Consider the following 16,277-nt stretch of genomic DNA (forward strand, 5'->3'; position numbering starts at 1 on the left):
AACAGACATTTGTAAGGAGTGGCAGATGCAAAACACCCGTAATGCCACTGTGGCACTAATGTTCGGTAAACCCCATCTAGAATAATTATAAACAACCTCCACAGATGTGAATAAGGGTGAGTCTCTTCCATTCCAACTCCAGGTTCAATTCACACCTACCTATCACTGCCAACATGATTGTCAAGAAACGGAATACGCTTAATTCACAGGATCAGAGAAAAGGAATAACTTTATGAAGATGATGAATATACCTTCAAACTATATTTTCTTTATATCTTAAAACATGTTTTGTAGTATTCTAAAAAGAAACAAACCAGTGAAATGCATGGTCTTTTTCCCTAAAATCACTAAAAGCTAATAGAGTCGATAGGAAAATCTATTCATAAATTCATAGATCCCAGGAAATGTAAATTATATGCTAACCTAGCAAAACAAATGACCTATTTCTACAGTTTAGAAATTCTACATGAATTTAAGATTTTTCTATAGATTTTTGACCTCTATTCAAAAGGTGTCTTGATTCCTAATCCTGGATTCTGTGTCTAGGTGAGAAGAATCATTATGCAAGTTTATGAAACATTGATTGAAAGGGTTGCTTTATTTTTAAAAAAAGACTTTCTAGCACTTGTTTCAAAATATGTGAAATGAAAACAAAAAGTCCATGTCTTGCATTAATTAACTCATATTAAAACCTTTCCTGGAGGTGAGATGTAATTAATGGAAGCGTGAGTATCAGAATTTTCATTTACTCCATTCCTCTTGCAAAAAGTAAACCCATATACCAATGACAGGAAAGGCCTGCTTCTACCCTGTACAAGCATTATTAATGAAACTTCAAGTGGTCTCTCTGGTCCATTCTTTGAAAATAAATCACAGGAGAGCCTGCCATTCAGGTTCTCAGTGATATAATTCAGATTTGTCATATTTATGTTTTCAGAGCAGAGACTTTCAAATGGAAGAAGAAATCGAATCTTCATTTAGATCTCAAAAGGGGGCTGGGAATAAAGATAATCAACGTGGCTTGTTTCCTCACTTTTCTTCATTTGCTCTCTTGTAACCTGATACATAGGTTTTTGCATTGACCTGTTAAAAATTGATAAGTATGATAAATTACAATAATATTCAAGTCAGATAATATACACCTTGGCTAGAGAATACATAGGCAGCTTGACTTGGCACTTCCAGATCTGAAGGCAGTTTTGATTATGCACTTTTCTTAAATTTCAACTCAACATATCATCGGCTCCCATATGCAAAGAATTTCTAAGGAAATTCAATCGTTTCTGGAAACCAAACTTTTGTAAAGAGAGTATTAAACCATGAGCACTTCAAAGAAGATCCTAAACAGGTGAGCAGCTAAAAACAGGAGAAATCAGTCAGGTTGTTAAAAATTTTTACCTAAAGCCTTACAATAAACCGACTGTAAAATACCCAGTATATTTAGATCATAAATATGTATGTGTACGTGGTGTGTGTACATATGGTGATGTACACACACCACACACACATACATATATATTCAGCATTTTCATCAAGGTAAATGCAAAATTACCCTTGCAAAAGAATGAAATAATCTTCTTAGATGATTGAGAGGCATAGTAGCGATAAGAATAAAAATACTTACTAAGTGCTGCCTTGGGCCAGATATTGTACAAGCCCTTCATACAGACTGTCTCTCACCCTTGCCGCACTCTCCCCATCTACTTCCTCTAAAGGTGAGGTAAAGGTTTCAGAGGGGTTAAAGCATTTGCCTTACACTGCATGATAAAGGGAAGAAGAAGGATTCAACCTGCAATCTGTTGGACTCTGTTTTCAACCTTACATCATGTTGCCTTCTTCCCCAGAATATAATTAAATCTGAAAATCATTTGGCAATTCCAAAATATATTGTACAATAAAATGTACTGTTCTGGTTAATGGAATAAGCATGTTATCTGAAAGTTGGTTTAACAATTATTAATGCTGGGCTTCCCTGGTGGCGCAGTGGTTGAGAATCTGCCTGCTAATGCAGGGGACATGGGTTCGAGCCCTGGTCTGGGAGGATCCCACATGCCACGGAGCAACTAGGCCCGTGAGCCACAACTACTGAGCCTGCGTGTCTGGAGCCTGTGCTCCGCAACAAGAGGCCGCAATAGTGAGAGGCCCACGCACCGCAATGAAGGGTGGCCCCCGCTTGCCACAACTAGAGAAAGCCCTGGCACAGAAACGAAGACCCAACACAGCAAAAATAAATTAATTAATTAATAAACTGCTACCCCCAACATCTTAAAAAAAAATTATTAATGCTTTCACAATTTTCAAATAAACCACGGGATGACAAACTTGAAAAGAAAATGAAAATCATTTTTTATTCTGTAGAAGATATTACCAAGAGTGCTGTTAACATCAATTACAGTTTAAAATAAAATGTATATTTTAATCAGCTTTGGATACAAGTCAGTTTTCTGTATTTGGCCTGGCAGTGGGTGTTATATTTACCATCACATATGGGTATGTTTGAAACCTTGGAGATTTAGGACGGCTTAACTAAAATGAATCTACAGTAGAGGAGCTCTCTCTTAAGTGTCCCATTCTTTCCACTGAGCCTACTTCCCAGCTTTCTCTACTATCCTGGAAGTGACAAGCCCTCCTTTAGTTAATACGTAACAAATGATAAGGATGTCTCTCTCAGGTCGGGGAGGGGGGTGATAGGTGCACAATTTAAAAGCCTTGGAAAACAGGTGTTGTCTAGATGGAGAAAAGTAAAAGGAGATTAGTTATTGCCAAAAAGCTTGCGGATCAGGTCAAGCATAAACTTTAACACAAGAGTGTGCTGGGAATAATCAACACTGAGCTGTAAGACTTCTCAAAGCCAGGCCGCATACACGAGGGTGGAAACATTTCTAACTCTACATGAAGACGTGCTTATCAAGAAGTTTATATTCCCTCCATTATTAATTTGCCCTTTTCTGGAGCCTTTACAGGTCTTCAGATGGGAAGAGCTCCACCCTTTGCTAGTTGACGTATGTCTTCGTACATATACCCCCGTTATAATATTTCAGTAAGACGTGGACTTGATTAGAACATACGAAGTCACTCAGCAAGTATGAAAATATATGGAGGTAATTTTAATTGTCGCAACATCAAAAATGTTGCGTGTATTTAAATATTGCATAGGAATAACTGTAGAAAAATGTGTATAAAAATCTTTCGAATTATGCTAAGCCCAATATTGGGTCACTCAGTCTCACCCCCAGGGATGGTAGGCGCACCCACACTGGGCTCCCTGCAGGGGGTTCCACTACTCTGCACATTCTCCTGAATGACTGAAATGACTGAAATCTCACCTCCTGAGATATTTCTATAAGTCACACCCCTTTTTTCTTCAAACTTCCTCTTTCTCCATGCTAATTACCAATATGAGTGCATTACATTGAAAACAATATGCGTATTCAGCAGCTAATTCCCCTGTTAGTGAGAATTAGCCAATGTTTACTGTCAGCCTGGTCCCTTACAGCGTAGGACAGTAAAAAGTGAGTTTTGATTGAGTGGAAATAAGGATGTTACAGAATATTTTGAAGTCTGCATTTCTGCCAAATCAGGCTAGATGCCTAACCCAATAATTTTTATTACATTATTAAAATATTTTTATGCATGTGCAAACTCATATGTAATCATACACATATGTGCACTAAACAATGCAATACTCAGTAAAATGTTAAAATAATATACCAGCTGTAGGTGATTCAGTGATCCTCTAAGCTTTGTTTTCCCCTAGGCTCCTGTTCCTAGACTGTAAATTTAATGAGAGTATTGGTATGAAACAAACATTATTCAAAAGCTTTAACATATTATTTCATTCAATCCTTACCACAAGCATGTAAAGGATCTGTAGTCACCTCCAGTCACAGATGAAATACAGAAAATGAGTTATCCTGCCCCCAAAACACAGCAATGACTGGCCAAGCTGAGATATGAACTTGAATCTGTGCTTTCCAGTGCATAACCTATAGACAGTAGTAAAGAAATACTCCTGGTTGATGGCACAAAAGCTCACAGTCCTAGTTGCAACGTTCTAGTTTTGCGTATGTTGGTAAACTGTAAGTAAATCTAAAATATGCCTATAAGTACTAGAAGCTTAAAACATTATGTAATTATATATGATTCAAGGAATGAAAACTGGGAAATAGCTTTATTTTTACTCAGAGGAATTTGGTTTCAGTGTTTTGTTTCCAATGCAATGCACTTCATAAGATAATGCAGCATTAATATTTAATAATACAATTTTCTTTAACTTGTTTTTAATATAGTTTAATCTTTCTTAAATGTGCAATTTGCTCAGTCTTTGAAATAATCAGAGAGATTAGAAGCTTATAAGCAAGGAATGTTTTGTGGTATGTTCTAAACTCAGCAAATACAATGTCATATATATGCAGTAAGATATACATAAAATATATATAATAAGAAATTGAGGGATGGTAGGAAACGTAGAATATCTCCTAAGTTATAAAGACTTCTACATAGCACCTGCATCAAATGTCTTTCATAACCAAATCATACAGAATTCTTCCACCAATAAGATAGTATATATTTTATGTTGAACGTTTAGAAGTAATAAACCTTCTATTAAATAAAGTTTTTCAACATGGTTTCTAAAAGCTATTTTTGAGGTTCTGAGTTAAAAACAATACTTTATAAACTAAATTATAACATGTTTATGTATTAGTAAGGAAAAAAGGAAGAATAACTTTTTTATGAGTTCATTAAGCATACATTTGAAAACTTTAATCAGGTTTGCTAGACCAAAGTTGAAATAAAAATAGTGAATCCTAATTTCTTTATGAAAACATTTTAGGTTAATGTTACATAAAAGTCAAATGTACCATAGGTATTTTACAAAAGGCATTTTATACATTACATATTTAATCGCAATTCTGACCATGAATTATTTCATCAAGAGGCTGCTATGTGCTGAACTGTAAGTGACTGGATTTCTACCAGAATGAGTTTTGTTGTTTTTGTTGTTTATTTTTTTATGCATAACTAATGCTGCCTCTACAGCCAAAGAGTTGTTTATAAAAATACACTTCTTAGTCATACTTCAGAAAGTGAGGTTATGGGTTTTTTCCTTGTTTGTTTTTGTTTTTGTTTGATTTCGTTTTTTTTGGAGCCGAGGACTGTCAAACATTTTAGGAAATACTTTTCCCCATTGGACTCAGCAAAAGGGTGCCACCTGGTGGCAACGCGGGCAAATTCTAAACCAGGTCTAACTATAAAAATGTACTTGTTTAGGAAGCCTTGAAAGTCTCATCATTACCAAGGGCAAATGATACGAAATTTTTTTTTAAGTTCCTATGTACTTATCAGGGTATATCTGGTTCTTTTTATATTATTTTAATCAATAGAATAGATATTAAGTTAACTTTTAAATTTCAAGAGATATTATTTACATTTATAGTTGAAGCTTTAAACAAATTCTTTACTTTATAATCACGGTAAATTTGTACACACACATACATAATATTTGCAATTCTTCTGCATTATGCTAATCGGAGTGTGTTGAACTATAACTGTGTAGAGGTTAGAGGTGGAGCTTTTTTTAAAATTAATTTATTTATATTTTTTATCTTTGGCTGCATTGGGTCTTCATTGCTGCTCGCGGGCTTTCTCTAGTTGTAGCAAGCGGGGGCTACTCTTTGTTGTGGTGCACGGGCTTCTCATTGTGGTGGTTTCTCTTATTGAGGAGCATGGGCTCTAGGTGCACAGGCTTCAGCAGTTGTGGCTCATGGGCTCTAGAGCACAGGCTCAGTAGTTGTGGCGCATGGGCTTAGCTGCTCCGGGACATGTGGGATCTTCCCGGGCCAGGGCTAGAACCCGTGTCCCCTGCATTGGCAGCTGGATTCTTAACCACTCTGCCACCAGGGAAGTCCAGAAGGTGGAGCTTTAGACTTAAATGAGCTTATTTTTCTTAAGTGCCATAGACTAGGGCTATGTCTCATCTCTACCACTTATGAAGTCAAGGTTGATCAAGTTGCTTAGTTTGTTTAATCCTCTGTGTTCTCATCTCTAAAACAGGAATAACAACAAGACCTAACTCAAAAAGTTGCTTCGAGGATCAAACAGAAAAATGCATTCATTGAATGTTAACTTATCAACCCAGAGGACAGTACTCAGCACACGGCAAGCATTCAGGAATTGATTTCCAAACCTAGTAAGTTACAACTAGCCACTCAAGATTTTGTATCCCTTGATGTAAAATGGATATTGATTATACGCTAAGTGGGAACGACTGTTTCTACCAATAGCAAACATTTATTTTTAGACATTTTGTAAATATGGAGTGTTATAAAAACAACAGAAGTAACTGCTATGAACATTTATTTAACCAATGGAGCTTTAAAGGCAAGACTACTGAGATGATAAAAATATCTCCAATGATTCAGAACGTTAATAAAAATATTCACTTCCTGTTATTCTTGCTGCAGCTGCTCCCAGAAGAAGGGCTGCCTCTGGTCATGGCACCCTGTACCAGAGCAGATAAGATGAAATAGGGACGTCCGGCTCTCTAAAGGACCATCACAACAAACAAATTATGTGGTTCATAACCATTTCACCCAGAGGAAAGACTATGGTCTTCTACGGCGCTGTAAGTGGAAATGGGCATTTGATGGCATCAGGACAAGGCATCTTTGAGGTTTCATAAACATCTCTACCACAGAAAGCACAGGACCTTTCTGACAACATTCAAAAGCTTAAATCACTCAAAATCAATACCTACTAAGTGACTAGTTGGAACACGCCCCTTATTTAACCATTAAGTAGAACTTCATAAAGCTACAGTTTTAGATAAATTTGTGAATCTTTTTTTTCCCAGAAATACCGCAGAAACTTGAACAATCAGTCATGTCTATATGGAGGTATTATATCTAGGACCACATGAGAGTTGTCTGACAACTGCAGAATTAGGTCACAATGACTAATACTGTTAATAAAAATTTAGTAATCTTAGAAGAAATAGCTTAAGCACTGACAGCAATTGTCCACATCATCTGGTCATGATTTCACATGTCAAGCTTTCGATAAAGAATAGACTACATATAGGTATTTTCTGGGAGTGCTTGGAAAACCTCCAATGGGATGCTGCCATGTATATTTCAGTCTTTCTTTTCCCTTGAGAAATCAATCTCTTTCATTTTAACTCAAGCGTAATATGCATACCATTGACATTTTAAAATCTTGTCAGTGCTCAGAAAGGCACTTTAAAAAACTCAATTAAAACAAGAGTTCTGCAAATGGCCACTCCCTGACTATTCGAAGTGACCATAACAAAAACGCACACTAACAAGAGAAACAACGGATTCAAACTTGAATCTCTGTCTTTATATGAATTTTAAGTACCAGATTCGTTCTGACAAAAGGCTTTGCTGTCCATATACTACTTGTCCACCATTTACACATACATTTTCAGCTTCTGTGTGCTCTGCTTTGCTTCTTCTTCCCCACCTCCGCCACCACTGAACTGTCTGCAGCACCTCAAGTAACCAGCTGGTGTCACAGGTTAGTGAGCAAAGATTTCACGTGGGGACTCTCACCTGACTAATCATTCTTATTGGTAGCATCATTCCAAGAGCAGTAGAGAGGCTCAGTGGCTTGTTAATGAAGTTTAAGGGCTGTCAGTCTGAAAGAGGATATTAAACCCATGTTCCTCTCCTGAAATTATTTTTATAATCTGCTAACCAGTTGTTACTTTGTGATGTGTGCAGGAGGGAGCAGGGAAAAGAGGTATGAGGGGAAGGGACATATAGTGTAATACAAATGTTTTAATAATCTCATATTTATCTCAGGGTAGGGAGCAAAGAGGATGTTTAAGAAAACAACTGCTTTGTAAAAACTGCAACATTCATCCCAGTAAAGGGATGGGGAGCTGTAAGGCATTGAGTAATCCTCACCACCTGTGTGAAACATATGTGAGGGAAATGAGAAGGGGAGGGAAAAGGAGAAGAGAGAGGCCACTAGGCAGAAGCGATGACCAGGACTAGAATATTAATAACAGCAGCCCTGGCGTCGCCTCCTCTGCCCACCCCACCCCCCGGCCACTCAGGACGATTTGGACAGCTCCCCTTCACTAGTTCCTCAATGCTTAGAATATGTGAAGAGCCGAGATGCTACTGGAGCCTCGCTGTTTGCACCCCCTTCACCCATGTCTAGCAGTGAGCTAGGAGTGTCTCTGCCAGAAATGCGTCGGGCGGCCTTCAACAGTGCACTCGGGGCAAAGGGACCATCTCTGTACCCCGGCGCCTCCCTTCTCCAGCTCCCTAGTTATACGCGGACCTAAGTGTAACCCTCTAGGTTCAGACTCTCGAATTCAGGCAAACGTGACAGCATCTCGACCCGGCTTCTCACAGCCGCCCTCTTCTTTGCCAGGGCACCTCGGCGCTCCCGACCCTCCAACTTTGGGAAAAAGCGACACCAAACTCCCGAGTCACCCCAATCCAGGGACAGAAACGAGATGGAGATTCATCATATGGTTATGCTACAGATCCCCAAAGACCGAAACACAAAGGGGGTGGCCGGAGCGGAAAGACGGAAAAGCAATTAAAATAACCCTCAGCCAGCACACGGCACCTCATCTCTGCAGACACAACACATCTGGACCCAACAAATCACTAAAGCCAGTATCCTCCCAGTTCCCCGTAATTATGCCTTTTTGCTCCAAGCTCCGTTCCAAGCAGACCACCTCAAAGGTGTGCGCCCCCGTCCCCGTCTCCTCAAAGGAAAAAAGAAAGGAACGGAAAAACTCTGCCGGCCTAAAGGTCATTCGCCTACTCGGGTAGCTTTGGCCAGCGCTCGTCTCACGAGCTACGTGAAGACAGGGCTCGAACCCAGCAAGTGGACGCCTCCAGGCGCGCAGCAATTCCTCCAACGTGCGTTACTAGGCGCCAAGAAGCCCCCATTCCTTGGCCCCGGCCACCTCTCCCTCCCTCGCTCGGGGGCCCTCCCGCTGGGGTTCCCTGGGCCACCCCAGCCTTTACCTCTCTCCCCCCTTCCCCGCGGCTCTCCACCGTGCGCATCCTCTCGCCCGGCCCCGGAGCGCGCTCAGATGCTCTAACTTCCTGCGGAGTCCATGCATGAGCTGAGGAAGAGCCTTGGAACTGGGGCGGAGGGAGGGTGGGGAGAGGGAGGCGTGGGAGCCGAGCCCGGGAGGAGGGGCGGGGGGAGCGCGGCTTGCAGTCTCCCTCCCCTGGCGGGCCTGGCCGCAGCTGCCAACTCTCACCTGGTCCGCCGACTGAGCCTGGCTCGCCCTGGCCCCCGGGGTGGGCTGCTGCTCCGGCTTCATGGCTGTCATCGCCGGCGGCCCGCGTTGGCGCTCACTTCCTCGCGGGCACTTCAGACTCGGGGTCCGTCACTTGGCAGCGATCGCATGTCACAGGCGCCCGACGCTCTCCGAATTGGAGGAAGGGAAAGCGGCAGCGACGGGGTGGGGGGAGGGGAGCGGTAGGGAAGGGAAGAAGAGCGGCACCAGGCAGGCTCCCCCCTTCGGCTACCGCAGACCCTCTAACTCCCCACTCCCCCCGCCCCTCACCACCCCAAAGCGCTGAGAGCCTTGGAGACCAGACACCAGCAAGAGACAAGTTAGTGGAGCGGCGAGCGGCGGGCGACCGGCACCTGATCGCGCTCGAGCTTTGTCTCGCAGTCCCGGAGGAGCCCGGCTCGCATTCTACCGCAGTCCGCGCCCCTCGCCCACCCCCCGGGGCTCCCCGCGCCGCGCTCAGCCCGCCAGGTGGAGCAGCCGGGCGCCGCGCTCCAGCATCTCCCCAGTAACCGCAACGCAGGAGAGAGCCCTGCGCCACGCGCCAGCTCCCCACACGCTCGACCAAGGCTGCCAGGCTCCACGGGTCCCCTCGCCACCCCCCCAATCCCCCCGCAGGCTCCTGCTAAAACCCGGAGAAGCGGAGTGCCAGCGTGCAAAGCCCTCGGTGGCTCCAGCGCTGCCATTGGGCATGCTCTAGCGCTCCGAGAAGGCAGGGGGCAGCGGGGTACTGGGGGTCCAGAGCCCCATCCGGGCCACCAGCACCTGTCGGGACCCAAGAGGGTGTCATTGCTTATGACCCGAGGCTTTGCGCCGCCTGATTTGGGTCAATGGGCAGGGGTCCTTTAGCCTCCAGCCTGGATTCCCCTGCTAGCTCTCTGGTAAATAATGCCAGTGGAATTCCTAAAGGTTGAATAAAAACAATAATGATGATACTCTGGTACTCACATTTTTCTTTTTTTCTCTCTCTCTCTCTTTCTTTGGACACGTAGAAAACCCTTCAAATTTTAAGTTCCTTTGCAGCCTTCCCTTCGCTCAACACAACTCTCTCCCTTTCAAAGTTTGTTTATTGAGCACCTATCCTGTGCCAAAAACACTCTCCAAATTCCCCGCCAGCAGGGAGTTTACGTTATAGTGTGGGTACCAGGAGCCCGGAGCATGGATACAAATCAATGAGTCAATGTAGCTCTTTGGAGGCTGAATTCCTGTGGGTATAACAGACAATGTCCATCAGTTCCATCCATATGTGCTAGCACGTGGCTTTCCCGGGCTGCTAGAAAGGACCCGCCCAAAGCAGATGGACAAAAAGCATTCTCTGAGTCTCAGGCACAGGCTGACCAGAGACAAGGTGGGAGGAGTTAAATATCCCGTATGACTGGACTTAGAACATGGGTCGTGAGGAATTTTCAGCAGAAGGGACCTAGCCTATGTGGGGGGGAGGGGAACAGAGTAACCTTGAGTCATGTTTTTTTGGCTAAGGACCAACTCCCTCCTTGTCCGAGTCACTTAAGTCCAAGAACTAGCCACCTCCTAGTTAAGGGAATGTTGTAGGATAAAAGGAATTGAGCTCCTGCCCTGTTAATTCCTGAAACACGCATTGTCACACTTGTCCTAAGCATTAACTGTCCTAAGCCTTTAAGATGTTTTTTTTTTAAAGAAAGCAATGTTCACCAGATTTCTGTAGATTAGAGAATAAAAATAAAATGACTTTCTCTACAAAAAAGGTAGTATTTGACTGGAGAGAGAGCTTGCTTTTCAAAAACAGATAGTGAAGTGCATTATTACTAGTGACCTGTAATATATAGTGTGTTGGTCCATTTTGATAGAAATAACTTTGTGATAGGAATAACTCTGCTAGTTGTAAAAGTACAAAACAAAATTTTCAAATGAAACAATAGTAAAATAGCTGTTGAGCAATTCATCCATTAAATCTGACAATCCAGGTTTTCCCTCACATGTAATATTTTCAGAGAAAGGGAGCTACATTAAAAGTATTTCTGTCTTTATATTTTGCTCTTCTCTTCATTATTTCAGTGTATTCATCTTTTGAATGTGTTTCTATTTTGGACAGTTGACTTGACTTGCAGGAATTTAGTTACGTGCAAAGATTTCTGTCCACATGGGACAAGTATAGACTGGAGGGAATTATCCTCATTCTATTTAAGATTACTTATTTGATTGAATTAAGATGTTCAACTTGCAACCATTTTCAGTATTCAGATAAAATTCACTTGGGTCACAATTCAAGATATTAGTTGTATGTTTCATGTATAATGTGTATTTGTGTACATATATCATTTTTTTGGAAGGAAAGCTTCTTTGATTTAATTTGAGTATGTGTCTTTTTGGTGGGTTCTTATTTTGTCTAAGATAAGAACATTATGTTGTAGCTGTTGGGATCTAAGTTAAGGGCATTAATTAAAACTTAATCACAGGTAAACTGATGTCCCCAACTTAAATACACTATTTTTTGAAATGTGATGCCCTTGAATTACAATGTAGGATTTTCTACTTCATTTCTTATTGAAGAAAAAAGTCTACTGTTCAAGAAGAAAAAAAAATACCTTACATTCTGAGAGAATGTCTCCCGCTGAGTTTTGTATGGTTTCTGATTATAGATTATCATCTAAAAAAATAAAACACTAATTTACAATCTAACATCTACAAAGTTTTAAAACTACTCAGTTAGATATAATCCTAGTACAGTGTAGAGAAGAGGACCTGTACCAGATTAGATGTTATCAGATTGGCAGCTGCACCCTAGCCCCCATCACACATAGAGGTATGGGCCAGGGTTAAGTCACCTATGTCCTGCCTCTGCTTCCTTATATGATAAAATTCAAAACTTTCGACTAGGTGACCATTAAAATGTCTTCTTTCTCTAAATTTCTTTAACTATATATTAATTTTATGGAGCAAAAGACTATCATCGGAATGATAAATTATACATGTTTAAAACTTAGTGAGACAATTAAGTACTTATACAAATACCCAAAAAAAAAAAAATCAGTAGATAAGTAAATTACTTCACAAAGAATCCTTAATATCCACCAAACTTTCCCCTGCTCTCTAGTTACACGTAAGTGTATAGTAACAATTCTTGTCTTGATAATATTTTTAGAAATCTGAAAATTAAAATTAATTTATTTACAGATTATCATTTCTGAAAAGTAAAGGTCTATTAAAGGAGAGATTTATAAAATATTTTTGATGCGGACCTTTTTTAAAGTCTTTATTGAACTTGTTACAATATTGCTGCTGTTTTATGTTTTTGGTTTTTTGGCCACAAAGCATGTGGGATCTTAGCTCCCTGACCAGGGATCGAATCCGCACCCCCTGCATTGGAAGGCAGAGTCTTAACCACTGGACCGCCAGGGAAGTCCCAGATTTATAAAATATTTTTGAGTACTTTTTTCATGTATTATCTTTGATGAGCTAGCTCATGGACAACCACTCATTTTATAACACTCAGGCAATGATAAAGGAAGTATTTCTGCAGATTTCGTGGAATGGAATCAGACTCTTATAACTACAAAAACCTGAAGAGATTGCTCAGCAAAATCCCCTCTATTTTGTTTTATAAATATCCAAACCTTGCAACATGCACATATTATTCAGGAAGATTTCCAGGATTCAGACTCCACTATTCCCTTCCGAAAATTTTTACTGCCTCAAATCCTAGTTTCAGGTTCCCATGTAGACATAACCCACTATGTTGCTTCCTCAATATATTGATTTAAATTTCCCAAGTCGCTCAAAAACTTTCTCCATATACAGCATTGTGACCATTTGTGATGTCTTTCTTTCCTTGATATTTGATTCTTTAATAAAAGTGTGATGCCAATGCAGTACCTTTCATCTTACCTAGAAGTATTAATATGAATAATTGAGGATAGGTTATGAGATTAAATAATAATTAAATTCATTGAAGATTATCGTTAAAACGCTTAAGCGTCAGTGGCAAACATGGGTTGTTCCAGAATACTTAGGTCATGTGTGCTGCATTCAGTCTTCCATTTCAAAGAGTAGACCCAGGACCATAAAATCCCACATGTCCTCCAACAACCAGTAACAAATAAAGCCTGGCTAAACCCTGATGTGTTAGAAGACAGAGTCCCTTGAGAATTTATGAAGCCGGGGAAGCCTTCACAGACAAACTCTTCAGTTTCAGATCAATTACTTAAGGCAAATAGGGCTCTGTAAGGGCTGATTGCCTGAAATCTCTCCCTTCTTTTTCCTTCTCTCTCTTTCCTGAAGTAAATCTGCAATGTCACATAAAGGCCACTTCGATGAGGATTTCTCTAGCATTAGCCGGTCCTCTATTGAGTGTCCATAATGAGCACAGCATCAGAAAGACAGTTCATGAGCTGTGCCTTCAGAGACCTGGCCTGAAACGTGCCCAATTAGCTTTTCGGAGATCAAGAAATAGCTTCAGTTCACATATTCCGCTATCATTTGCTTTCGATTTATAAATCATCTCTACTCACCTCAATCAGCTTCTTGAATTCCCCAAAGCGCGTATCATGTCATTGGGCAGAAAACCAGTATGCTGAGCAATCCTCAGAAATAAGATATATATTGGAAGCTCTAACCAGTAAACGATCACAAAAATATATTCATAAAAAAGAAAGAAAAAGAAGCAGGGTCACTACGTATTTGAGCGATATCCATGCACACTGCTCATCCAGTTCTAAGATGCTCTTGGCGTTAATTTAACTAAACTTGTTGTCAGTCTCTATGATAGGAACTTTCCTGTTGTAAAAATTCATAGCCCAATTATGATCTCTGGTGGAAGCAGACAGAGTTGCAATACCCTGAGAGCCATTCTTGTTGCTCACTGGAGACCAGAAGATATTGACAAACTGCTCATTCGCACTGAGACCCAGCGCTGTACAGTCCCCTTCGTTGTTACATTAACACACCTCGAATCTTCCTTTACCCCCAACAGCCCTCTGTGCCATATCATATATAAGGGTATTAAGACAGGGAAACAATGAACATGACTTTTCCCATGTAATATTTCCTCTCCAATGTATAGCTGAATCACAACACCAAAACATCTAGAATGTGGGCAATTTACCTGTTATCAGGATTATTTTTACCTAGATGCTTTCAAGGGATCTGTGTTTATTTATTTGATTTTTTTAAAGAGTAATTATTTAATGAATTGGTTGTTAGCATTGTAAAAAAAAATACCTTCTCTTTCTTTTTGTTGATGATTTTTTTTCCTGATCTTCCTATTTCTTTAGAAATGAAATCAACTTTCCTGAATCAGATGTTGTCCACAAACGACAGAAAGATTGTCAGATGTGGAAGAGTACTTAGAAACATTGGCATAACGTTTGTTCTTTTCAGATAATGTGTCTGTGATAGATAAATTTCTCTGAACTTGATATTTCTCACTTTCTAACCAAGGCTTGATTTTCTAATGATTCAAAATAACCTCTTTATCTTTTGTCCTTGGAAAGTACATTATACTTGAGACTTCTCCTACACTCAGACTTCATAATGGTTACCTAACTTCTTTCCTTATATAATTCCCAGAATAGCACAAAGCACATTTCCCATTCAGAGAAATATTTAATAAATTGAAAGAGAAAACTTTTACAGTGAGATCTTGACTAATTTTGGAGAGAAGAGAGAATTTCCATCTTTTGTGCCAGTTTCACCATGCTAAATGTATTTTTAAGAATTTAGCGCTAGATTCAAACTCCCTTATGAATTTTCCTCCTGAAAACAAAAGATAGTCTAGTCTAAGATTTAGGTAAAAAGGCTCCAGACAATTCACTAACGTTAAAGGGCCCCTGGCATTCTTCTCCCACTACTACCACTAGAGTTTCTACCACTAGAAATTCTTCTTCTATCATCTCCAAAGGAAACTGAGGCCAAGTCCTTGGATTCCCAGCCAGTCCTTTCACCCCAGAGTCATTTGTTTAGATTTTACAAATACATTTTACAAATATTTTACAAATATTTACAAATATTTTACAAATATTTTACAAATATAGTTCCAGGATATCTTGGGGTGTGACCTCTATTGAAATGAGGCACATAAAATACATCTCTCATTACTAACCACTATTTAACTCTGTTTAACCTATTAGCCTAGATGGGTTGCCTGCTATTTTTGTAGATCACTTCTTATATCCTTATATTCATCTATTTATCTGTCACCTACATCTATCAATATTTGGGACGATAATTGAGTCACTTAATATCTATCTTATCAATTTAAATATTTATTAACTCTGTGTATCTTTATTCAAATCTAAAAAGGAGAAAGAGGAAGAAGAGATCAAGGAAAAGTGGGAAGAAAAAAAGAGGGGAAAAGACAAAAGAATGATTTCTAAAGCTATCAGGGATATTTGGGTATATTAAGTCTTTTGTATTTTTGTTAATGTTTTCATAAGAATTGTGAAATACCTTAATTCCTTTTGGTTAGGTCTTAAGTATAGCTCCTGCCATTGTTTTATTTTACGTATTCATACAATTTTAGAAAGCATAGTCCAAATTTTAATTTCCTTATCCTCTCTAGTTGATTTATATCTGATATTTTTCAACCAATATTAAGCCTATATTTTCTTGTAATGTTTATCATTTTTGCACTTAACAATTGACTACACGCATCAGTGGAGGAGGTCGAGAGAATCTATACTAAATATCACAGTTTATACAAATCAATGACTAGAGAAATACCATTTAATTAGCTATTTTATTGAGTCAGCAGTGTTGATATGTGTTTAATCCTACTTGATAGGCCATCAAAATAGCCTCATAGGATGGACGGGCAGTCTCTCTTGTGGTCTCCTACCCCTCCCTATGGAGAAGCCATCCACTCACTTGTCCATCTTCCCAAATGAAGTTGATGTATTAGGACTCAGCTCCTCTCACATCCTTTCCTAACTCAACTTCACAGAGACACTCTTTGTTAACACTACTTCTGGTGTATAAATCACTGCACAATTTATGCCTTTATTCTGTACTAGCT

General features: G+C 40.0%; 1 protein-coding gene across 15 annotated transcripts in view; it reads right to left on the minus strand.

The window, feature by feature from the left end:
* Window positions 1-16,277, minus strand: part of DPP10 (dipeptidyl peptidase like 10) — a 1,578,941-nt gene that overhangs the window by 639,226 nt on the left and 923,438 nt on the right. The window contains exon 1 of one of the 15 annotated variants that reach the window (XM_079923984.1): window positions 9,254-9,798. The exons of the other annotated variants lie outside the window; for them this stretch is intronic. Within the exon in view, the coding sequence (XP_079780110.1) occupies window positions 9,254-9,325 (72 nt within the window). The 5' untranslated portion in view covers window positions 9,326-9,798. Of the gene's footprint in view, window positions 1-9,253; window positions 9,799-16,277 lie in introns of those variants that run through there. 15 annotated transcript variants of the gene reach the window in all.

The sequence above is a fragment of the Stenella coeruleoalba genome (assembly GCF_951394435.1).
Source record: "Stenella coeruleoalba genome assembly, chromosome: 6".
Classification (NCBI taxonomy): domain Eukaryota; kingdom Metazoa; phylum Chordata; class Mammalia; order Artiodactyla; family Delphinidae; genus Stenella; species Stenella coeruleoalba.